This window comes from Symphalangus syndactylus, chromosome 16, assembly GCF_028878055.3.
Source record: "Symphalangus syndactylus isolate Jambi chromosome 16, NHGRI_mSymSyn1-v2.1_pri, whole genome shotgun sequence".
In the NCBI taxonomy this organism is placed as follows: Eukaryota; Metazoa; Chordata; class Mammalia; order Primates; family Hylobatidae; genus Symphalangus; species Symphalangus syndactylus.
The window spans coordinates 63,492,075-63,518,202 of NC_072438.2; the positions used below are offsets into that span (position 1 = coordinate 63,492,075).

The 26,128-nt window shown below is 35.8% G+C and overlaps 1 protein-coding gene across 1 annotated transcript in view; it reads left to right on the plus strand.

Moving 5' to 3' along the window:
- Positions 1 to 26,128, plus strand: part of C6 (complement C6) — a 117,524-nt gene that overhangs the window by 62,241 nt on the left and 29,155 nt on the right. The window contains exons 5-9 of the mRNA XM_055245763.1: positions 1,574 to 1,715; positions 11,267 to 11,405; positions 15,947 to 16,147; positions 20,787 to 21,027; positions 25,175 to 25,297. Of these exons, the coding sequence (XP_055101738.1) occupies positions 1,574 to 1,715; positions 11,267 to 11,405; positions 15,947 to 16,147; positions 20,787 to 21,027; positions 25,175 to 25,297 (846 nt within the window). The remainder of the gene's footprint in view (positions 1 to 1,573; positions 1,716 to 11,266; positions 11,406 to 15,946; positions 16,148 to 20,786; positions 21,028 to 25,174; positions 25,298 to 26,128) is intronic.

Sequence of the window (26,128 nt, forward strand, 5' to 3'; positions counted from 1 at the left end):
TGTATCCATATCAAAAATAAACCTTTGCTTCAATTTGTAAGTGCTAGGTTCAAAACTTTTTAAAAAATGTAATATGTATAGATTCGTATTTTAATAAATAGCCTCTCTATTTCAAACTAAAATGCCCATTCTGTTCTGTCCTGAAAACAACACAAAACAAAAAAACTAGAAATGCACTGTTTAAAAATAGAGCATCTTTCAGGTTAAGTCATGGGATGAACAGACATTCAATTCAATCTGCATTTTCAGTCCTGTGTGATTATGGTGCTCATAGCTATAATTCTTTATAATAATAGTCCTGACATAATGCAAGATGGAAGATGTAATTATTTTAATTACACTCTACCTTCTAAGTGAAGATTATTAACCAAAAAAGTTGAAACCAAGTGCTTTCTTGGGAACCTACTATTAATTAAAAAAAATTAATTCAACAGAATGCCCAATTTTCCCGAGAATTTTAGTCAAAACAGTCATGCATAATTGTAGTGAGATGCTAATCACATCTTAAAATAATCAACCAGATAATCTAAAGTAAAACCTTTAGTCTTTGTCAGTTGGACCTGTACATACTGGTACAGATGCCAACATCATTGACTACAGGCAAGAAGGTAAAAGGCAGGAGAGGAGATATCTGTCATTGCACATAGGTATTTCAATTTCTATAATATATAGTTATACACTGATTCTAAGGATCCTTATGAAATTCAGTAAGTCAAAAACGGAAGGTAATTATTTGGGTACACGGAATTTGTACCATTTTCTAAATTTGCTCCCTCAACTTGCTACTGTAGTATCTAGACACTTGACTTGTCCAAAAAATAGATATAGCAAATTATACGCAGGAAAACAATTATATACAATAATTATATATAGTAAAATAGATAGTAGATATATTTAATAAAATCTGTACTAATTATATGTGGTAAAATATATGATTCTAAGTGTGCAATTTTGCTTTCACAAATTATACAATCATGTAAACAACCCTATGTCAAGATATAGAAAATTCCCATGAACCCAAAAAGCTCCCTCCTTCTTCTTTCTAGTTAATTCCTCCTCCTTCTCCCTGGACATCATATAGAGGAATCACATGACATGACTCATGTGTCTGGCTTTTTTCACCCAATATAAAATTTGAGAGATCCAACCATGTTATTGTGTGTGACTGTGCATCTGTGTGTGTGTCTATAAAGTTACAGGTTTTTAAATAAAAACAGTGACCTTGAGTCTCCCATCCTAGATCAAAACAAAATTCTGAACCTCCTGTTAATTTTCTCCTACTGAACATGATCTGTATAGCGGCTCACTATAATGGGAATGATATTCTAGGATTACTTCTCTTTTTAAAGACAATCAGCCCATGGCAACTAAATAATTCTGTGGTGACCCTTGTAATCTTACAAGTGGAAATTTATCAGTTTATCACTCCTACGTGCTCCTAAAACTCTGTCAAAAACAGTGAAGACTTGCCTTCAACTTTACCTTGAAATTTAAAGCATTTGTGTTTCAAATTAATAAATACTTTCTAAAATGATAATTTGTTGCATTGGTGTTGTTTGCTTTTCTTGACTAGGCCGCTGCATTGCCACAAAGTTAGAATGCAATGGAGAAAATGACTGTGGAGACAATTCAGATGAAAGGGACTGTGGGAGGACAAAGGCAGTATGCGCACGGAAGTATAATCCCATCCCTAGTGTACAGTTGATGGGCAATGGGTATGTAACGTCTTTTTATCATCTTGGGGAGAACAGGTATCAGAACAAATGAGTCAGAAGGAGCATTGAGATGCATCATTGTCCATCTTCCTCATTAATTTCTTACTACTCCTACCAGCCCTATCTCTGATACTTAGCTACCATGTTCAGGAAGTATGTGGCCATGATCCTCACTCCTGAGAAGTAAAAGTTAGCATTTTCACATATAGTTTGTGCCAGGCAATGCTATGGGCCCTTCATAAACATGGCTTGTTTTATTTCTCATACATCTCTAAGAAAGTTTTGGAATGGATTAGAGCAGACTGGTCTAAGCCCATCAAGCTGGGAGGTGCCAGGGTGGGGTCCTGGAGGTAGGCCTTGAATGGGTGAGTAACCACTCAGAAATGTCAGGAGCAAATGGAGAAAGAGGATGTGATAAAAGTATGCCTCTGGGTGGGTTGAAAGCCAAAACACTAGAGAAAGAAAACCAGTCTTCCAGCATAAGAAGCAAACCCAGAGTCAAATAATGTGCGATAAAGCCAAAAGGAAAGAAGTTAAGCAAATACAGAAAAAAAGAGAGGGCTAAGCAACAAGGGTGTGAAAACGTAAGAGAGTAAGAGGTGAAGTGAATATAGCTAGGTATTCTCTCCCATAGGCTGTGTGACGTGTGGGTAGGTCAGTAGAGCCTAATGGCAGAAGCCAGACCTATATTACCATCCAGTCTCAGCTTACAAACTGAGAAACGAGTCCCAGAAAGCTTAAATAACCTGACCAAGTCTACCAACTAGCAAATGGTGGAACCAGGATTCAAATCAAGACTTCAAAACCCAGGCTTTTTCCACAATTTCATGCTGATTCAAGACTATATCCACCTTACAAATGAAACACCCCGGAAGAAACCTCAGGCGATCACATAGCTCTTTCTTCTAGTGTTCTTACTACAGGAATACCCAATCATGAGCACACTGGGGGTTTTACCAGGGGTTCTAAATTCATTAGACTGAATCTGTGTTTTGGATGATGTTAGGAAATATAAGAGAAGGCTATGAAAACAGAAAAACTGAGCCTTAATTTGAAGCATAAGATAAATCAGTAAAGATAATCTCCTATACTCTCCCCTTTACATAATAAAGAAACCCCTCTTAAATTTTTGGCCAGAAGGCAGATAGTTTGCTATCAATTTCTATTGCTTCATATTGGACTTTAAAAAACTAGATTCCTCACTAAATGCTGCCAGAGTTGCATAATATGAAACCTCAAGGCACGAAAGACAAACAGCCACAATTGCAAATACAACCTTATTTGATTTAGAATAAAACCCAGAAAATATTGAACCAAACCCAAGGACACCAGTAAAATGGAAAAACCATTAATCTGAAAGTAAGGGGAGCTGGGTTCTAAATAACTCAGCTGGTTCTAATGTAGAACCAGAACCAGTTCTACATTACCTCATTACACAACAGCTGAGTTATTTAACAACTCTGGGCCTCGGTTTCCTCATCTATATGTTGGATGACTATAAACTGATATGAGGTTTTGTCCTAAGAATTTCTAATTAGTGCTGATTTCAATGAAAGTGCTTCAACAACATGTTCTTATCCATGTGCAGAAATTGTTTCCTTCTCTTGGTTTGCCTACAAGAAAAAGTCAGCCAAAAACTCCCACTGATAATCACATTTTCTAATGTTCCGATTGATGAAAGGTGACATTACAAAATCACCTTTTGTTCAGTTGATCTAGACTCTAGAGTTACAGATGGGGACGACCACATGCTATGTGTACTTTGGCGAAAGGACCATGTGGCCCACTGCCAACCAGAGCTGTTGTCCCAATGATTCTGAGAAATGAGCAAAGCCCGCTGGCTCAGGACAACCAGTCCTCTCCTTGCCTCCCCAGGGACTGAGAGTTTTGAGAATTGCTTACTGTAATCTTGTTCTAATCTGCTGGCCTTAGAATCTCTGCCTCTCCTCTATAACCTGCTACCCAACATATTTCTAACCACAAAAAAAAAAATAGCTTCTTGAGTGGCTGTCCTTCTTTTTAATAGATATTTCTCCAAGAAAAATTTTAACAAGAGATATAAAAATTTCTACATTGCCAACATCAGTCACTAGGTCCTAAATATGAAGCACGAATCAGGCAATAATAGCATGCTATTTGTTTTTACTCAGGCTTATCTATACACACACAGTTGAAAGGACACATTCATCTATGTGGCAAAATAGTGAGATCTGTGAGTAGGGATCACACACATATATATGTGAAAATTCATGCATACACACAAATATATATTTTTTATTTATATATTGCTAGTTATATTCAAAAAGTTACAATGTATGACACATTAGATCAAAGCACTTTAGAAACAATGCTGTATGTGAAACACTAAATTATTTTAAGTCAATACCAACATCTGAGAGGAGGAAGGAAAGAATAGGACTGAAAATTTCTTCATAGCTGGCTTAGCTCCTAAAAGACTTCTCAGGCATGGTCTGCTGGAAATACCTCCATAAAATCCTATCTTCAGGTTCTCCACAAATAGCTGTCACCTTCATAGATTCCTCGTGACCTGAGAGCCACTTTTCTCAAGCCCTTTTTTGCTTGTGACAAACATAAGTACCTAGTGTAAAGCAGTATAAGGTCAATAGTTTTTTAGTCCTCACTGTTATGCTTTCAGCTATTTGAATATAATATGCATCTTAGACAACCCACAGAATTCACTCATTTTAAAAAACAGCCTTATTGAGATGTAATTTGCATGCCATACAATTCACCCATTGAAAGTGTCTAATTGAATCGTCTTTAGCATATTCACAGACTTATATAACCACCACCATGATATAATTTTAGAATGCTTTCAACACACCCAAAATAAAACCTTTGTACATATTAGATAGCAAGCTTCATTTCTTTCCCCCTTCTACCTGACTCCTAACCCTAGGAAACCATTAATTCACTTTCTGTTCATGTAAATTTGTGTATTCTAGACATTTCATAAAAATGAAATTCTACAATATGCAGCCTGTGTCTGCCTTTTTGCACTTAGCATAATGTTTCTAAGATTCATCCCAATACTCACAATTGGTACTACAGAAATACAAAGGATCATTAAAGACTATTATAAACAGCAATATGCCAACAAACTTGAAAATCTAAAAGAAATGGATAAATTCCTGGATACAAAAAAAACTTACCAAGATCGAATCAAGAAGAAATAGAAGACAGACTAATTGTGAGTAATGAGATTAAATCAATAAAAAAAGTCTCCCAACAAAGAAAAGCCCAGGACCAGAAGGCTTCACCGCTGAATTCTACCAAACTTTGTAAGAACTAATACCAATTATTATCAAGCTATCCCAAAAAATCGAAAGGAAACTTTTCCAAACTCATTCTACAAGACTAGTATAACCCTGATACCAAAACCAGATAAAGATGAAACAACAACAACAACAACAAATCTACTACAGATCAATATCCCTGATGCAAAAATCCTCAGCAAAATACTAGCAAACAGAACCCCACAGTACATCCCAGATATCTACTATAATTAAGTAGTATTTAATCCAAAGATGCAAGGATGGTTCAAAATATGCAAATCAATAATGTCATCACATCAACAGGGAGAACAAAACATATGATCACCTCAATAGTTATGGAAAAGGTATTTGATAAAATTCAACATCCTTTCATGATAAAAACTCTCAAAAATTAGAAATAGAAGAAACTTAACACAAAAAAGGCCATATATGGCAAACCAACAGCTAGCAGCATACTGGATAGAGAAAAGTTGAAAACTTTTCCTCCAAGGACTGGAATAAGACAAGGATACCTGCTCTTACCACTGTTATTCAGCATAGTACTGTAAGTCCTGGCTGGAGCAATTAGGCAAGGAAAAGAAATAAATGGATCCAAACTGGAAAGGAGTAAGTCAAATTGTCACTGTTTGTAGATGACATTATCTTTCACAGAGTGAACCCTAAAGACTCCACCAAAATAAAAGGCCCTAGAAATGATAAATGAATTCAGTAAAGTTGCAGGATACAAAATCAATATACAAAAATCTCTAGCATTTCTATATATTATCATGAGCTAGAGGGAAAAGAAATCAAGAGAGCTATCTATAAGAGCTACAAAAAAATACCTAGGAATAAATTTAACCAAGGAGATGAAAGATCTCTGCAAGGAAAACTATAAAACACTGACAAAAGAACTTGAAGAGGACACAAAAGAAATGGGAAGGCATCCTGTTTTTATGAACTGGAATATTACTGTTGTTAAAGTGACTCAACTGCCCAAAGCAATCTACAAATTCAAGATAATCCCTGTTAAAACACCAATAGCATGCTTTACAGAAATAGAAACAAAGCTCTAAAATTCATATGGAACCACAAAAAAACCTTAATAGCCAAAGCAATCTTGAGCAAAAAGAACAGGCCGGGAGTGCTGGCTCATGCCTGTGCCAGCACTTTGGGAGGCCAAGGCGGGTGGATCACGAGTTCAGGAATTCAAGACCAGTCTGGCCAACATAGTGAAACCCTATCTGTACTAAAAATACAAAAGTTAGCCAGCCGTGGTGGTGGGCGCCTGTAGTCCCAGCTACTTGGGAGGCTGAGGCAAGAGAATCGCTTGAACCCAGGAGGTGGAGGTTGCAGTGAGCAGAGATCACGCCACTGCACTCCAGCCTGGGCAATACACTAAGACGCTGCAAAAAAAAAAAAAAAAAAAAAAAAGCCAAAGGCATCACACTACTACATTTCAAAATATACATGTTACATGTGTTACATGTTACAAAGCTATGCTAACCCAAGCAGCACACTATTGGCATAAAAACAGACACATAGACCAACGGAACCGAATACAGAACCCAGAAATAAAACCATGTGTTTACAACCAACTGATTTTTGACAAAGGTGCCAAGATCATGCACTGGGGAAACAAGAGTCTCTTTAATTAATGGTGCTGGAAAAACTGGATATCCATATGCAGAAGAATGAAACTGGACCCCCACCACTCATGCTATACAAAAATCAACTCCAAATAGCTTAAAGACTTACATGTAAAATTCCAGAACTATTGAACAGAAAAATATAGGGGAAAACCCTTAGAACGTTGATGTGAGAAAACATTTTATGAAAAAGACCTCAAAAGCAGAAGCAACAAAAGCAAAAATAGACAAATGGGATTATATCAAACTAAAAAGCTTTTTTGCACAGTAGAGAAAACAGTAACAGTGAAAAGACAACATACAGAGAGGAAAAAAGTATTTGCCAACTATTCATCTGACAAGGAGTTAATATCCAGGATATATAAGGAACTCAACTCAACAGCAAAAATAAATAAATAATCCAATTTAACGGATTAAGCTCACCAGTGAACTTAATAAGACGTTTACCAAAAGGAGTCCAACAAATATATTTTAAAATGTTCAACATCACTATTCATCGGGAAAATGAAAATCAAACTACACTGAGGTATCATCTCACCACAGTTGAAATGACTATTATCAAAAAGACAAAAAAATAACAAATGCTGGAAAGGATGTGGAGAAAAGGAACCTCTTACACTGTTGGTGAGAATGTAAAGTAATATAGCTCTTATGGAGACCAGTATGGAGATTCCTCAAAAAACTACAAACAGCACTGCCATATGATCCAGCAATCCCACTACTGAGCATACATCCAAAGCAAAAGAAATCGGTATACTGAACAGAATCTGCACCCCCATGTTTATTTGCAGCACTGTTCACAATAACCAAGATATGGAATCAGTCTAAGTGTCCATCAACAGATGAATGGATAAAGAAAACATGGTACACGTACAAAATGGAATACTATTCAGCCATAAAATAGAATGAAACCTTGTCACTGGAGAAACATGGATGAGCCTGGAGGATATTAAGTGAAATAAGCCAGATACAAAAACATAAATACTATATGTTCTCACTCACATGCAGAAGCTTAAAAAGTTAATCTCTTACAAGTAGAGTAGAATAAGGGTTACAAGAGACTGGAAAGAGTAGGGAAAGGGGAGGATAGGAAGAGATTGGTTAAAGGTTACAAAATTACAGCTAGATAAGAGGAATAAGTTCTAGTGTTCTATGGCATTGCGGGTCACTATAATTAACAATAATTTAGTACATATTTTCAAATACGAAGAAGAGAGAATTTTGAACGTTCCCAACATGTTTGAGGTGATGAATATGCTAATTACCCTGATTTTATTACTATACATTGTATGTATCTAAACATCACTACGTACCCCATAAATATGTACAATTATGTGACAATTTTTAAAAACATAATTTTAAAAATCACCCATATAAAGCATATGTTAATACTTCATTCCATTGTATGAGAGAATAATAACCCATTGTATCATTCTATCACATTGTGTTGATTCATTCATCAGCTAATGAACATTTGGTTTGTTCCTACTTTGACCAGTATGAGTAATGCTGCTATGAACATTCATGTACAAGTTTTTGCATTGATACACATTTTCAATTCTCTTTCATATATACTTAGGAATGGAATTGCAGGGTCTTATGGTAAATATATGTTTAATTTTTGAAGAACTCCCAACTATTTTCCAAAACAGCTGCACCATTTTTCATTTCCCCCAGTTACATATGATTGAAAATCAACTTCTCCACACCTTCATCAAAACTGTTTCTGTTCATCTTTTGGTTAAAGCTATTCTAATGGCTATGAACTGGTATCTCATTGCAGGTTTGATTTGTATTTCCTAATGAGTAATAACATTGAGCATTTTTTCACATGCTTATTAGTCATTTTCATATTTTTTCAAAGAAATATATATTTAGATACTCAAATTATTTGCTCATTGTTTAATTGAGTAATTTGGTTTTTTTATTTAGTTCCAAGCATTTCTTGTATATTCTGGGTGTAAGTTCCTCATTAGATATGTGATTTCGAAATATTTTCTCCCATTATATGAGTTTTTGTATTTTCACTTTTTTGCTGGTGTCCTTTAAAGCACTAAAGTTTTTAATTCTGGTGGAGTTCAATATATTTATTCCTTCTTTTGTTGAATGTGTTTTTAATGTCATATCTAAGAAGGCTTTGCCTTACCAGGGTTCACAAATATTTACTCCTATATTGTCTTCTAAAAGTTCTATAGTTTTAGCTCTTAAATTTGGGTTCTATTACCTATTTTTATTAATTTTTTTGCATTATGTGAGAAAGGGGCCCAATTTCATTCATTTGCAGTATAACTATTAGGTCGTTACAGCACCATTCATTTAGGACTATTTTCCCCCATTGAACTGTCTTGGCACCCTTGTTGAAAATCAATTGACGATAGATGTACGGGTTTCTTTCTAGATGCATTTCTGTTCCATTGGTCTATATGTCTGTCTATCCTCATGCCACTACTACTACACTGTCTTGATTACCCTAATTTTGAAGTAAATTGTGTATCAGGAAGGTAATTCCTTGAACTTTGTCCTTCTTTCTCAAGATTGTCTTGGCCGTTCTGGGTCTTTTGAATTTTAGAATTGGCTTGTGAATTTTTACCAAAAAAACGCAGCTGAGATTTTGATAATGATAGTCTTGAATCTATAGATCAATTTGGGAAGTACTGCTATCTTAACAACACAAATTCTGCCAATCCATTAATATGGAATATCTTTCTATTCATTGAGATTTCACTTAATATCTTTCAACATTGTTTATACTTTTCAGTATATGAGTCTTAGACTTCTTCTGTTAAATAAATACCTGAGGATTTTATTCTTTGAGAGGCTATTGTAAATGGAATTGTTTCTTTAATTTTATTTTTGGATTGTTCATTGCTATTTGTATGGAAATACATTTGATTTTTGTTTGTTGATTTTGTTTCTGCAAGCAATTACTTTTGAACTTAGTATGCAATCTTTTAATAAAATTAAAATATACTTTCCCTGGTGGAAAAAATGGGAGAGTTAGTATGTATTGCTTCCTCTCATAGGGCAGGCCAGGCCTGTGCTAATCACTATTAATTTCCACAACTACTATAAAAAAGCAATTAGCTCCATTTTCAAGTGAAGAAACCATTTCAGAAACTTAAAAGCTGTGTGTGTGTGTGTGTGTCTGTGTACTTTTACATGAACACAATTTTATTGGTAGAGAATTGACAAGTATTTATATTAGCCTTACTTTCTTTTCAGTATTCTAACATCACTTTACAACTTTCAAACTATCCTTGCTCCTCTTTGATAGAAAAATATTGTGTCCATCGGTTAGAAGTGCCTGAGTAATTGATCGAATTTTCTACTTTAAATCCAAATGTCTAATAGATCGCAAAAGCCTCGCATAGTGAACTGCTTCTTGATTCCCTCACAAATGAATGAGTCTATTTATCTTTTTTTCAGATCTTTGTGATAGTTACAAAACTTAATATTTCAGCTCCGGTAAAGGTGGTGCATTTCAGGTACATTTTGTCTTGTGAGTTAATGCCATAGAAGTACAAGGGAAACAGACACGTAAGTGGTCGATGACATTCTTGAGGATGTTTAGAGCTCCCTCGAGCCCCCACAACTATCAGAAAGGATGGGTGTACTGAAGGGTCATGAGAAGGGAAGGGCATTGGTGCTATTCCTTCTGCTACATGGATTTTTCCAGTGATATTCTGTAGAACTACACTACATGTTCTATGAAAGACAAGGTTATTTGATCAAATGTATTTGGAGACTGACAATTTATATTTTTAAGGCTGTGACATGACCTGTAGAAAACAATTTTTATGATCTATGTAATACAGCATTACCAAACTGTTTGACAAAAATAAACACTTTTTTCACAGAATACATATCAATATCTCTCAGAATTTGGAAAAGTATTAGCATCTTGGAGAAGTTTTTTTATCTATAACAAAATAACCTCTTAAATGCTTGATTTATGCTAAGCTAATTAATCTCTATGTGCCTCAATGTCCTCATTTGTAAAACAGGTATAATAATTATACCTACATCATATGGTTATAATAAATATAAGTTACTATTAGTAAAGCACTTAACCAAGTTAATATTTGTAAAGCACTTACTATTGCTTGGCTTATAGTAAGTAGTATATAAGCATTTGTTAAATAAAATGTATTTTAAATATTATAGTCAGTTATTAGTAAAACTATAATATTATTACAATTGCATTAAAATATTGCTGTTACTATTTTATTATGAGCTCTCTATTAGAATTCCACTCAGAAAGAAGTGGACCTGGAATAGCATTTATTATATAATAACTTATTTCATAATCTGCTTCCAAACTTTGCACTGGCTTTGTAAGTCATAAAAAATTATAAATCCAGATTTTATTGTATGTTGAAAGCCAAGAACAATTAAGTAAGTGGAATAGGAGAACCTAATAGAGCCAGAGAAGCTGAGTTTGGGCTTTCCAGCTTCTTTGCGTGCCTCACCATGGACTAGGAAAAAAAAGCGGAGGTGTGGGGGATTCCTTCAAGTCATTTGTCTTGAGTCAAAAAGGTTTAGAAGAGGAATTCCTTTCATATAACTAAGGTAAATTTTAAAGATTGCTCTACATCTATTGAATTCCTGAAAATTACTTTGTTTCTAGGTTTCATCTTCTGGCAGGAGAGCCCAGAGGAGAAGTCCTTGATAACTCTTTCACTGGAGGAATATGTAAAACTGTCAAAAGCGGTAGGACAAGTAATCCATACCGTGTTCCAGCCAATCTGGAAAATGTCAGCTTTGAGGTATGACAGCCTAGCATGGTGGCAACTCCAGCACCGTCAGTGATTATAAGCTAAATTTCTCATGCAAAATTAGTGATGAATGAAGGGACAGAATGAAAAGGTGGTGAACAATTTTAATCACCTGTTATGTGTTTGTATTTTATCCATGCACACACAATGAGGCCAGTGTTATCATCAATTTACAGATGAAAAAACTAAGGTAACTAATTTTCCAGAAGTCGAACAGCTAGCAAGAAGTGAATTCAAGATTCAAGGCCAGGTTTTCCTGATTTGAGTCCATGCTTTCTCCAGTGAATATTCAGCTCTAAAATAGCTCCACACAGATAAAGAGTTTGATTTCTTCAGAATTTTCTCCTAACCTAGTTAGTGCTCTTAGATAACCATGAAATATAGCCTTTTTTTAAAAGTGCCAGGTTCATAAGAAAAATCATGATGAGTCAGTCTAATGAGATAGTTCTGCTTACTTTTCTTCCTATTTTTTTAGTTGGTTTGGTTTATTTGTTTCTTTTCGTAAATTATAATGAGCAGCATACTACCTACTCTCAGAATGTAACCCATGCTTTACACATAAGTGTTCCATACTCGTTGCACTAAAGTGAGTAATCTGCTTCTTTTAAATTGTGATAAGAACAGAAAATACACGGTTTTAATGGTGACGTTCATGCATAGAAATTTGACAAGCTAGAGAGAATTTCAGAGTTGTAATTATTTCTGAGAACCACTTTATGGGTAATATGAGTTCAGCAAAAAGTCATTTAATCCTTCCTTTAAAAAGACCTTTATATACATAGAAATATAGGCATTTTCCAATTCGATTCACTCAATTTAAAACCATCTAATATATACTAATAGGTGGGGAATGTCTTTGGGAACTAACCGTCAAATTTGAATACCTCTGGGAAGACTGATAATACTGCTCTTAAGATGTATTGTATTTGAACAGGCTTTGTAGACAGAGCTAAAACCTAAACATTTATATTGTTCTGATGGAAGTTGCTTTCCAGTTCCAAAACAACCAATCCACAAGTTTACTTTCAAAATACGGTCATTTCACAAAAGCATATTGCCTATATTTTCAGCAAACATCTATTTCATGTAGTTTTACAAGTAACAAATTAAAGAAAGTATATGAGACTGGAGCAAATTGAGGCTTAGATAACACTTCGTACTTATACGATACTTTAGAGGCTTCAAAGTACTTTCGTATATTGCTTTACTTGATTCCCGTAACAACCTCCCCAGAAAGGTAGAAAATTGTTTACATCCACATTACTAACAGAAAATTTAGGCTTAGTAGGGTGTGGTGGCTCACATCTGTAATCTCAACACTTTGGGAGGCCAAGGGGGTGCAGATCACTTGGGTGTCAGGAGTTCAAGACCACTCGGCAACATGATGAAACCCTGTCTCTACTAAAAATACAAAACTTAGCTGGACGTGGTGGTGCACACTTGTAGTCCCAGCTACTCAGGAGTCTGAGGCATGAGAATTGCTTGAACCCAGGAGGTAGAGGCTGCAGTGAGCCGAGATCACACCACTGCACTCCAGCCTGGGGGACAGAGTGAGACTCTCTCTCAAAAAAAAAAAAAAAAAAAAAAAGAAAAGAAAATTTAGGCTTATTGAAGTTAAACAACTTTCTCAGAGTTATACAGCAAATAAATGGCACAGAAAAATAAGAACTCCTGGCTTCTGACTCTTATAGTCGGGGGTGGCTTATGTTAGATGAGACATTTGTAGTTTATCAAGAAAGACAGTAAAAATCCAGGCAGTGGGTTAAAAGTCTGAGCACCTTCATAAACTATCAGTTAAAATGTATCCCCCGTGAAGTTAGACAATGATGTGCTGGAGCCAGCTCTTTGAGTTCACAAGAGTCAACTGTTAACTTTTCAGGAAGTTTGGAATCCAATTGTGAAACACAGACTTTTTTTTTCTTTTTCAACTTTCATTTTAGATTCAGGGAATACATGTGCAAGTTTGTCACCTGGCTTTATCGTGTGATGCTGAGGTTGGGGGTACAAATGATCCCTTTACCCAGGTATTGAGCAGAGTACCCAACAGTTTTTCAACTCTTGCCCCTCTCCCTCCCTTCCCCCTCTAGTAGACCCCAGTGTCTGTTGTTGCCATCTTTACGTCCATGAGTACCCGATGTTTAGCTCTCACTTATAAGGGAAAACATGTAGTATTTGTTTTTCTGTTCCTGTGTTAATTTGCTTAGGATAATGGTCTCCAGCTGTATCCATGTTGCTGCAAAGGACATGATTTCATTCTTTTTTATGGCTGCTAGTATTCCATGGCACATATGTACCACATTATCTTTATCCAATCCGCTGCTGATTGGCACCTAGGTTAATTCTGTGTCTTTGCTATTGTGAATAGTACTGCGATAAACATGCAAGTGCATGTGTCTTTTTGGTAGAACGATTTGTTTTCTTTTGGATATGTACCCAGGAATGAGATTGCTGGGTCAAATGGTGGTTCTGTTTTAAGTTCTTTGAGAAATATCCAAACTGCTTTTCACAGTGGCTGAACTAATTTACATTCCCACCAACAGTGTATTAGCATTCCTTTTCTCCACAGCCTTGCCAACATCTGTTGTTTTTTTGACTTCTTAATACTAGTCATCCTGACTGGTGTGAGCTGGCATCTCATTGTGGCTTTGATTTGCATTTCTCTGATGATTATTGATGATGAGCATTTTTTCATATATTTGTTGGTCAAAACACAGCCATTATTAAATATCAAATATATTATCTCACAGGTAAAAACATTAAAAACAAAGATTATAGTTACTCAAAATTGATCACTTTTCAATTATTTGGCTGCATTTTACCATTATCCATGCTTTTGGGGTTATTTACATCTATTGGATCTGCATTATGAAAATACTTTGTAATTTGCCACTGTGCATCTCTTCCCAATATGAATTCAGGGCATCACATAGGTAGCTTGAAATCAGCCATGGTAGGAATATATACACAGTGGAAAAGGAAAATGCTATAGTAAATCAGGGCTTTCTTCCCCTTCCCAGAGAGCTAGTTGTTAAACATTTACTAACAGATCACCGGGATAACCCACAAAGCTTGATAACGCAAGCCAGAATAACAAGTTATATGAGGAAATACAGCCTGAAAATTCTTTTACAACAGATTAAACTCATTTCCTTATCAATGTAGCTCTAAGACTTGTCCAACCTTATGAAGCTACCTGAGCTAATTTTTAACTCTATGCCATAGTGGTATGGTTGAAGTCATAGTGATATGTGGCTGAAGTCATAGTGATATTGCTGAAGAAGGTCATAGTGGTATTTCTTCAAACAAAAATTTGGGAATGACTAGAGTCAAGGTCATGAGCTATTGGTTTTCTTTTAACTGATCTCTGTATAACTTCATTCTTTAGGCATGCTTTTAGCAGGCAGCTATGCAAACCTAAGCTATACCTTATTGAAAACAATAGAGGAGGAGAAATTCAGCAGGCACCTCACTTCCCTTCTTTTGTAGTTTTGTAGCTTATGAAGATAGATGAAATAATGGGCTGGCTGGTACACAAAGATTAAACAGGCTCATGAAGGGAAGAGAAGGCAACTGGGCAGGGAGTTAGAAGACCTTAGAAAAACTACAGGACAGATGATGGAATATAGACACCAGACATAGCATTTTAATCAAGACAAGCTAGGTTACACTGCAATATCAATACTAAGATGTCAGTGTCTTAAAACAGTGTCACTCATACTGTGCGTTCTACTGATAATAGTCACTTAGAAAGCAAGGGACTTAAGGGATTCTGCTTTGACACATCCTGACTGGTGTGATGATGAATTGCAAAAAAAAATAAATAAAAGGCGGGGGGGAGGGGGGGAAGTGACATATTGCCCATCAACTCTTAAAGTGACAGATACCATTTATATTTACATTTTATTGGCCAAAGAGAGTAGGGAAATGCATGCTTTTTATGTGCCCAGAAAGAGACTAGAGTAGTTGTAAACAGCGTAATGACTAACACAAAGGTCAATCAAGAGTTGATCAGCACTGGGGGCTTGGTAGCAGGCAATGGGAACCCAACCTCAGAAACTGATCCTGAAGTTGGATTCGTCTCTTGAAAAAGTATAAAACAAGGTGGGACTTGGTTATAAAGAACAAGCCCAGTTGTCAGAACTGAAAAGTATCTTAGACTGCACACTGCATCAAAATCACAGACATGCTAAAAATAACCTTCATTGTTTATCACCCTGTTAAGTCTCAGCTTAGGTGGCATTTCCTTGAGGGAGGGTTTCCTGATATTGCCTCTCAGGGTCTTATATTTCCTGTGGGATTCCACTGGTCACACAATACTTACCTCATTAAGTGTTGGTGATTATCTCTCTCTCTAACTAAACTATTAACCCCTCAGTGTAGTAAATGACACTATTTTTTGTTCTCTAGCAAAACGTGTCATCAATAAATACTGGCTGAGTGCATAAATAAATAAATCATCATTTCGTTAGATATCCACAAGTCACTCCAGTATTTCCTAAATAATGTTTTATTTTACGTGGATTTTTCTCTAGGTACAAACTGCAGAAGATGACTTGAAAACAGATTTCTACAAGGATTTAACTTCTCTTGGACACAATGAAAATCAACAAGTTTCATACTCAAGTCAGGGCGGGAGCTCTTTCAGTGTACCAATTTTTTATTCCTCAAAGAGAAGTGAAAATATCAACCATAATTCTGCCTTCAAACAAGCCATTCAAGCCTCTCACAAAAAGGTATCAAAAATGGTTTCCAACCTTTTATTCTTTCTTGAAAATTAACACTAATTCCAGTAATCATGCAATAAGAAGGGGAGAGTTTTGATATTGTACCAGTATGACTTCTAATACAGATTTAAGTAATTTTCCCATTTTTGTTATATCTCACTTCAAAAGTTATAGAAATATTATGTATATTAATGGTTCCATTTTGCATGCATTTGACTGTTATTGTTATGTTTTTTATCTTCACTTTTTCATATTGTTGTAGGTGTGCTTCTTATAAACTCCATATAACAGAACTTTGGCCTTTCATGTAATATGACAATCTGTATTTTATATTTTTGTTATATTTTATATACATATTTGTATAGATGCATATATTTGTACACATATACAAATACATATATAAAATATAACAAAATGTGTATTTTGCTACATTTATGTAAACCTACACACATTTACCTATCTCCATTTTTTTCCTCTTATATTCCTTTTCTTGAGATCCCTGTTCTCATTCAGTTGCCTTTTTTTTTTTTTTATTTTCCTCATATAGGACACATGCAAGGTAGATTTGCTAAATCTTTTGTATCTAACATTGACTGCCTTTTCCCTGAGCAATAAATGTAAAGAATATCCTGACTGTATCATAATCTTCTTCTCTTGATAGTAGATGTTATTCAACTGTCTTCTAATTTCCATTGTTGTATAAGAAAAATCACATTCAGAGCAAATTTTTTCATTTTATTTTCCCTGCTTGAAAAGTTACAATTTTTTTTTGCACTTGGAATTTAGGGTATGTCTAAGTATTGGACTTTTCCTGTTAATCTTGCCAGGGACTCAGAGAACTCTTTTAATATACAAAGCTACAGCTTCCCCTGTTAATCATTCTTCATATGTTCCTTTTCCTCCTATTATTTTCATTTTAAATCTCTTAGATATGTCTCACAGTGCTTAAATGATTTAGAAGACAGATTTCTATCTGAAATTTTTAGACATTTACAAAGATATTTTAAAATACTGTCTATTGCTCACTACAACCACCACTCTAAGTAGCATTTGCTCTTTCCCAAGAGATGAATGAGGAGAATGAGCCCTGAATCATGGAACTAGAGAGGGAGGAGATAGAGGTACCAATGTTAGAGTTAGTGAGATCAGCAACTGGAGGCCACCATATTACGGTTGCTCCTACTTTTATCGTATTGCTCTTCTACTTTTATTTAGTCAACCATTTATGCACTTACATAAATATAAGACCTAAATCACCGTATGGATAATTTTCCCAAGTATTTCATTTACCCTCAAAAAAATTGGAAGAGATTATCAGAGTCAATATTTAAACATCATTTTGCAGATGAATAGATTGAAATTCATATATGCATTGTTAATTCAATAAACATTTATCAAATACCTACCATGAGTCAGGCACTAACTAAAGTCCAAGAAGCTGAGTGACTTCCAGTGATCTTACAGTAAATAAATGCTAGAGGTGGGAACTGAAATCAGTTTGTCTTATTTTTGCTTTCTTTTCTTATTCATTGCATAACACTTCAAGATATTTGACTCTTTATTCATTCATTTATTTATTCATAATTTTAGCAAAATACAGAAAGAATACAGTTCTGGTGATATAGACATGTAAAAATGACAATGAAATAGATTCATTTTATGTGTAAATTATATGTAACATATATATTTTATATATATAAAAAATTTAGTTTAGAATGGGCTGTGGGTCCTATAGTGCCCTCCAAACTTAACAAAATATCTTTGTAAGACAAGATAGTATCAGAATTTCTTGTAAGTAAAAATACACATCTCTAGCACTTTCCTTAATCTACCGATTCAGATACCTGGGATTGGGCGTGGGAATGTGGCCTTTATTATTTTTAGCTCCCTAGCTCAGTATAATATAGCATGCAGGATTGGAAATAACTGCTTATAAACATAGTCAAAGATGAAGGGAGATAGACATGTTTGTATGAGACATAGGTACAGTCCTATGTCTTGCTTCACATATGTGATTTGTATGTATTTCAAATATGCTAGAGAACATTTGTCAAACCCTTATATGTAGATAAACAGCTATTGTTTGATCTCCTAATAGTCTGTCCCAAAGTGAAAAAATTTAGAGCTATTCACAATATCAGGTTGGAACATATTAAACTACTGTTATTCAACCATTTTTGATTTACAAAATTGTTAGCATCGCCGGGGATGGTGGCTCATGCCTGTAATCCTAGCACTTTCGGAGGCCAAGGCGGGCAGATTGCCTGAGCTCGGGAGTTCAAGACTAGCCTGGGCAACACGGTGAAACTTCATCTCTACTAAAATACAAAAACTTAGCCAGGCGTGGCGATGTGTGCCTGTGATCCCAGCTACTCAGGAGGCTGACACAGGAGAATCACTTGAACTAGGGAGGCAGAGGTTGCAGTGAGCTGAGATCGCACCACTTTACTCCAGCCTGGGCGACAGAGCAACAACAACAACAAAAAAAATTGTTAGCCTCATGTAGTTTAATCCAACATCATTACTGTCATCTTTGATTAGGTCTGAACAGAATTAAGGAATTTCAGTCTAAATAGGAAATGAGGCTGGGTGCAGTGGCTCATGCCTGTAATCCCAGCGCTTTGGGGGACTGAGGCAGGCAAATCACCTGAGGTCAGGAGTTTGAGGCCAGCCTGACCAACATGATGAAATCCTGTATCTACTAAAAATACGAAAATTTGCCAGACATGGTGGGGGCCTGTGGTCCCAGCTTCTTGAGAGGCTGAAGCAGGAGAATCGCTTGAACCCAGGAGGCAAAAGTTGCAATGAGCCAAGATGGCACCACTGCACTCAAGCCTGGGTGACAGAGCTAGACTCCATCTCACAAAAAAAAAAAAAAAAAAAAAAAAAAAAGAAAGAAAAATAAAAATAAAAAGAAAAAAGAAAATACTACTGAAGCCTCTCTTAGTCTTCAAGTAGAGAAAACAAGATACCACAAAATTGAAAATCAATCCAAGCCTTTCAGTAGAGCATAAAGCTTTAGTTGTTTCGTCAATCACAGATCAAACTAGACATTTGTTGGACAAACAGTCTGTTTCCAAGCAAAATACCAGGTAACTCAGTCAGGTTCAGTACTTTCCTGATATACTTTACAAAACTGAAACCACAACAATATTATTAAATAAAGCAAGACCTCACACATTGTTGAAATAGATTATATGTGGTTTAATAACCTATAGCAATGTATTTTTTAATCTAAATTAGCCAGTTTCAGGTATCATGAACCAGCAAGTAGAACACCATGGAGGTGATTGCGCTAAGTTGAGCTACCAAAGTTTAACTTGTATTTTCCATGACTGAGAACTTAAAGCAACCTGGAAATGTTGAACCTTCCAGAACGGGCACTTCAGATACTCAGGGAGTGAGTGTGCTTTTTATTAAAAGTACAAGGGCTCTCCAACTTTTGAAAACTATGGTTCTATGACAAAATTCAAGTATTAAACTTAAAAGTAGAATTAATGAGCACTTACTAAAATGGAAGTTCCACAAAGGCACGAACTTTGTCTGCCTTCTTCACTTCTGTATCTACAGCATCTCAGATAGGTAGGCAATAAATGTATAGCAGGCCAGAAGGTAGAATGAAGGAAGAGAGGGACAGGGAAAAGGAAAGAGAGAAGGAAGATTAATGCTGATTCTTTTTCAATCCTTGGGATTATTTTTTTTCTTTTGTGTCAGCAGCCACCTTGTGCCATACTTATAGCAAAGAGGAATATGGTTAATAATTAACAGTTATAATACAGTTATTTTGCTAAAATATGGTCCTTACTCTGTTACTATTATTACAATTTGTTAAAATTTAGAGATCAGATAAAGTATATAAAAATTTTTAAAACAATATACATAAATACACTTATAAACCTCAGTGGCTATGTAGAAAGATAATCTGAGGAAATGAGATTTTAAGAATATCGACCAGCTAATTCTCAATTAAACTGACACAAAAAGAGATGATAAATAAATAAGTTTGTAAACAAAATAATCTCATGTATTTCTGCGTATGGGTAGAGGAGAGAGAATATAAATAATTTTACTTAATTTCACCCACTAAGTAATTTAGAATCAGCATTTTGGAGTTGAAAGGAGGTGTGAAGTGTTACCAGGTGCAAGCCCTCATCTTACCATTTGACAACTGAAGTCTAGAGAATCGAAACGCTTTTTCCAGAATGACAAAGCTGTAACTTGAATCTCACTTGCATAACCTCCATCTCAGTTGCATAACTTCTAGTTCAAAATGCACACAATTCTTTTTCAATTATTCACATTAGCAAATATTCTAAATAAAAACTCAGTAGAAATGCAGCCATGATTGGCAATCAGGAGAGAAAGATGACTTTTTTGATCACTGATTTCTTCTTTCTTAGAGAACACGTGTCCCCATTACACAGTTTACATTATTGAGATAATCTTATCTGTTTTGCACATTGGACATTGGTATTGGAAAGCAAAATGAAAATTATAATTTCGTATGTGAGAACATGCAATAGAGAGGGAGAATTATTGTAATACTATGGTGGGAATGAAACTAATGATAAATCAATGACATTTAAATGCTTGGTACTTCAAACTTTCATTACCTTTAATCATCTTTTTACTTCTTTCTTCCATTTAGGATTCTAGTTTTATTAGGATCCATAAAGTGATGAAAGTCTTAAACTTCACAACAAAAGCTAAAGATCTGCACCTTTCTGATGTCTTTTTGAAAGCACTTAACCATTTGCCTCTAGAATACAACTCTGCTTTGTACAGCCGAATATTCGATGACTTTGGGACTCATTACTTCACCTCTGGCTCCCTGGGAGGCATGTATGACCTCCTCTATCAGTTTAGCAGTGAGGAACTAAAGAACTCAGGTAACTTTCTTCAGTCTTCACTCTTTTTAACTGGTATGATAGCATGCGGTACATTTTTCTCTTACTCTATCATTTTAATTATTCTGCTTTGACTTTATTTAGATCCTGCTTTATTTCCAAAATGATATGAAGAATGATAAAAAACATACACATTCAAATAAATAAAACAAAAATAGAAAACTAAGACCAAAAAATAAAGAAAAATAAGTATGCTTAACCACTGTGACTTTAGGTATCATATTTGTCTCTAAATTTCCTAACATCTGGGAACATCATAAGCTTACACAGTAGTGGTTACCCAAAGAGGAAGATGCATGCCAATATCTCAAGGGAAACAAAGTTTGTACTGGCACTAAATTCTAAAAGATAATTTATGAATAACATTTTTATAGGATATAATTTCATAAAGCAATACCTTATAACGAATTAAATAGCAATTTTTTCTTGTAATAATTTTAACTAAAAGCCAAGATGAAACATATGATGAAAGAAAAGTTAGAAACTTGACAAGCGACTAAGCTAGAGTGGGCCAGATGAGCACCTACTGGCAATGAAACCTGAAACTAAATGCAAAAGATTTGTGTTATTGTAGGCTTTCCACACTGCCTGCATGCTTTATGTTTCCTTTCAGTTATCCTTTCCACTGGAGCAATTCTTGCATATGAATTTGATGTCTTCTGCTACTGCAAATACTATCAACACTAATGCTGAGCAAAAGTAATTAGGGGAAATCTCTGCCCTTTGACTTGGTTTTGTCTCACCCTCAGATGAAATTATTCTGGTCACTTCTGCTATAGCCCAGACAATAATTTCCCACTTGATGAGTATAATCCTCATGCATTCAGAGCAGAGCCCCTAGATGCTTAGGGATCAGGTCAGTTAAGAACTGGGTAAATCTTTAATCAACTATTCATCCTTTAAAGAGTTAAAGCCCCATAACCAAAATGAAGAGTGATGAGTTATACTTTCCTACAGAAACCTTCTCACATTCCATCTCTTTCTTTGTAGAGGTAGAGACCGACAGTTACATATAACGAAGGAAGGAAAAGGAGTTTGGGATGTGATAGGAAATTCAAAATAAATACCCATGCATATCCATATATACATGCACGCACACAGTACATACATACACACACATACACTGTATATATGTATTGACAGTGTGTCTATATATGCATATATATGTGTGTATATATATTCAGTAAGATGTATTCTGGATGTGAGGATGATCTAGCTGTGACATCTGTCACTTCATTGATCACCAGGGTTGATTTGGCTGATCTGGCTGGCTAGGTGGGTGTCCCCTTCCTCCCTCACCACTTTATGTGTGTCCCTCCAAAGCTGCATGCTCAGTCAAAGAGGATGACCACCTCCAACAGAGGAGGACTGGTCTTAGGTTAAGGGTATATGAGTAGCTGCACTCCCCCGCTGGAACCTCCAAACAAGCTCTCAGTAAGATGTATTCGATATTCTTATATTCAATAAGTTTATATGTAATAATTTATCTGTAAAATTTTAATTGTGGTTAAAATGAAGCACACCCAGACAGAAATGACTTCTCAAGAAAATGAAGTTCTCCAGTTCTTGTGCTTACCTGGCTTTCCCAACTCTCTAGATAAATATATATTCTGGCCTCTTCCCTTTTCTCTCCTCCTATTCTGTCTCCCTTTACCTCATCATAACATGAAACTGAACCATAGATTTAATTTTTGTATGCTTTATCCAATAAGAATTATATCACCTGTTGTTAATTTCTGAAAAATGACTTGAATATTTCATAGTACTTTCTTTCCCTCAAGAAAAAGAAAACAAAATTAAATTGCCTTTTATTTGCATTCATTGATTTATTTCTCTATTGTTCAATGTCCCATAGTCAAGTTAAAACCTTGAATAAAAGTTGGCATTGCTTCAGTATGCAAGGTGAAAAGAGTTTCATAAACACAGTGAAAACATCAAACAATAAAAATATCATAATTTGCAAGAGGATAATTTTAAACTCCTTTTGTTGGGAAGTCATCTTCTACACTGAATTGGAGGTTAAAAATTATTCACCACACTACTTACTAATATGAAATTTTCAACTAACACTCTTGTCTTTTACACATCAGGGTAGCTAAAGACATTACTGAAATACTCATTCCTGCACCCCACAGCAGAGGAACACTCAGGTTTAAGAGACTAGGTACTGCAGTATCAAGTAGCTTGTTAGTTCATATAGATAGAGGTCCAGCAGCAAAAAACTGGACATACTGCAGGGAAGAAAAAGATTGCACAGAAATTCATTGATAAAGTCCAGATATTTTAATCACTACATGACCAATGTCATAAAAAATATTCATCATTCAAATCTTTGAAGATTCATCTGTAGCCCTCAAAAATGAAATTAAGTTTATAGTTAATTCATTATGTTATAGTTAATTAACTGGACACATCCAATTTAATTATTACTTATAAATAATAAGAGCCTAAAGAATGATTAAGAAAAGGAGTCATGCACTATAAATGCATTACCTTCCTAGTATGGCCTAAATATTTGACTAACCCACTTATAAAAACAATCCTACTAGAAGAAAAATGAATTATATTTGTTCAACCAGACTGAAACAACCATCTTTTTGTTAGGGTTGAATATGCAAACTAAACATGAGGGCTTCAAACCAAGAATTTTTTACTCCCAAATAACAATGCATCTCTTCAAAACTGTCACAAAAAAATGAGGTAGACAGGCCCAGTTCACATCTACCCAGCCTATTTCTCAGTGATCTATGCCTTCAGATTTCCATTTCAATATCACACCTAATCAGAACCTCAAGCTCTAAAAACACCCATCCCTGCCTATTATGACCTGCAACTCCAAATACTAGTATTTGATAACGTACTTTGCTTTTAGGTGCTTAAGAGCTTATATTAACAGCTTTACTTCTCACGTGCTCGTATTCTGCAAGGCAAATTTTAACTAAACATCAAAAGACCTGGATTTTAGTTTTGATGCTTCCAGCAGTGAGTCAGGTGCCTTGGGAAGCTGTTAAGAAAAAGAAAATGTTGATTTCCCTCAATTACCCCAGATAGTACTAACTCCGCCTACAAAAATACCAGATCTGTTTCCCTGCACTGTTCCACTAACACACAGATTCTGAGGCCATTGAGAATGATCACAGGACTGTGGTGGGAGTGGTTCAGATGCCCAAATCTTCAACAAATCATGCTAGAGAGTTTGATAAAGGAGAATAATGAGGACTAAAGGTATTAAAACCGGATGGCTAAGCCTCAGAGCACCAAGGTTTTCACAGGTTATAAGACCATGGGGAGTCATCCAATGAAAGCAGCAGTGAGAAACTAGGAAGATATCATTCCCAATTCCCATACATGAATGGGGTGAGAATATTGCCTTTTGAACTTCTGCTGGAGATGACAGTGGAAACAGTATCAAGTGCAGGCTTGAATTAACATGGAGAGATAGAATAGCCAAGGAGGAGTTTGAAAATAATTCAGAGGTCAGGAAGTCAGAATTTCTGAGACTACAATAAAAAGGATTTGAAGGTAGGGGCTGAGTGAGCAGGTGAGTTAAGGAGAAGAAGCCCAGAGAGGTATGAGAATGAGTGTTCAGGGAAGAAGCATGGCCAAGAAGATTTGCATTTTAGGTGACAAACAGGGAAGCAATTGAAGTGGACTCAGGTCTCACAGAATCAGCAGTGGCCCAGAAAGTAGGTCTTAGAGTAGAGAACAGATCAGAGCATGTCATAATCTTTTGATTTGCAGGGCTACACAGTGCAGTGGCCAATAGAAAGGGAAAGCTTAGAGCTCCATTGTGTTGAGTGGCAACAAGTGGCAGGCAACAGGGACAGGACATCACCATCCCCATGGGAAGGGCCACAATGGCTCATATGTGCTTCTGAGGGTCAGTGTTGAAAGGGGAGATGATGGGCACTCATGGGACTCTTCTTTTCAGGACCATCTCTGGGCCCATGTAGGATTGGTAAAGCTATAGGTAAAGCTAACTTGAGCTGTCACTTAAGTTTATGGGGATTGGGGAAGAGAGGGGCTAATATAAAGTATCTGTAGATCCAAAGTGACCAGAGCATCATGTTCCTCTTTGAATTGTCAGTGGTGCATTCTCAGTGGTTTTTGTTTGCACTTCATCTCCTAGGTTTAACCGAGGAAGAAGCCAAACACTGTGTCCGGATTGAAACAAAGAAACGTGTTTTATTTGTTAAGAAAACAAAAGTGGAACATAGGTGCACCACCAACAAGCTGTCAGAGAAACATGAAGGTAACAGTACTCTCTCTTAGCTGCTTATCCAGTGTGCCCTGAGCCGGGCTGTCATTTACAGACCATATTGGATGTTACTGTGCTGTTTTTAGCTTTTCATTTATTTCATTTCTCTGCCTCGGAACCCTGTGTGTTGGAACAGGGGATACAAATAAAATACCATTAGAATTACCTAAAAAAGGAAATTGTTAAGGTTTTCTTTATCTCATACTTAGGTTGTTTAATGAATGATTTATTGATTTCGCTCATGGACAGACCTCAATATTAGGCATTGTGAAGTGCATACGGCTGTGAACCAGGACGTTACAAAGTAAAGAAACATATCAACATCTATTAAAAATACAGACTGACAAGGGTGTAAGAGAGGTATAGTTTCTAAAAGGCTATAAAGGACTACGGGCAGAAGAAAATCCTGGGATTGAAATACATCAGATTTTGTGAAAAGAATTATTTTGGGGCCATGCATTAAAAATGGCTGAAGACTTTGGCAAATGGAAAGAGTGAGAAAGAAAATCTAGGCAAAAGAATACTGAAAAAAGAAGATACAAGTTATGTTTTGCAGAATGATCTTACTGCTTCCCAATTTTAGCCACTGCTTTCACTCTTCTATCCCAATCCCCAATCCCAACAGGCTTTCACTTTTCTATCCAGTCCCCAACCCAGACATCCCTTCTGAACTCCAGACACCTACTGCCCACTAAACATCTCTACCAGAAAGTCTCTAGGCAACAATGCTTCAGGTATTCTCTCCCTGCTGCTGTTGGTTCTCACTCATATCTAATAGCATAGCCTTTACTTTATAGCCTAATAGGACTGTTGTGAAGACTAAGT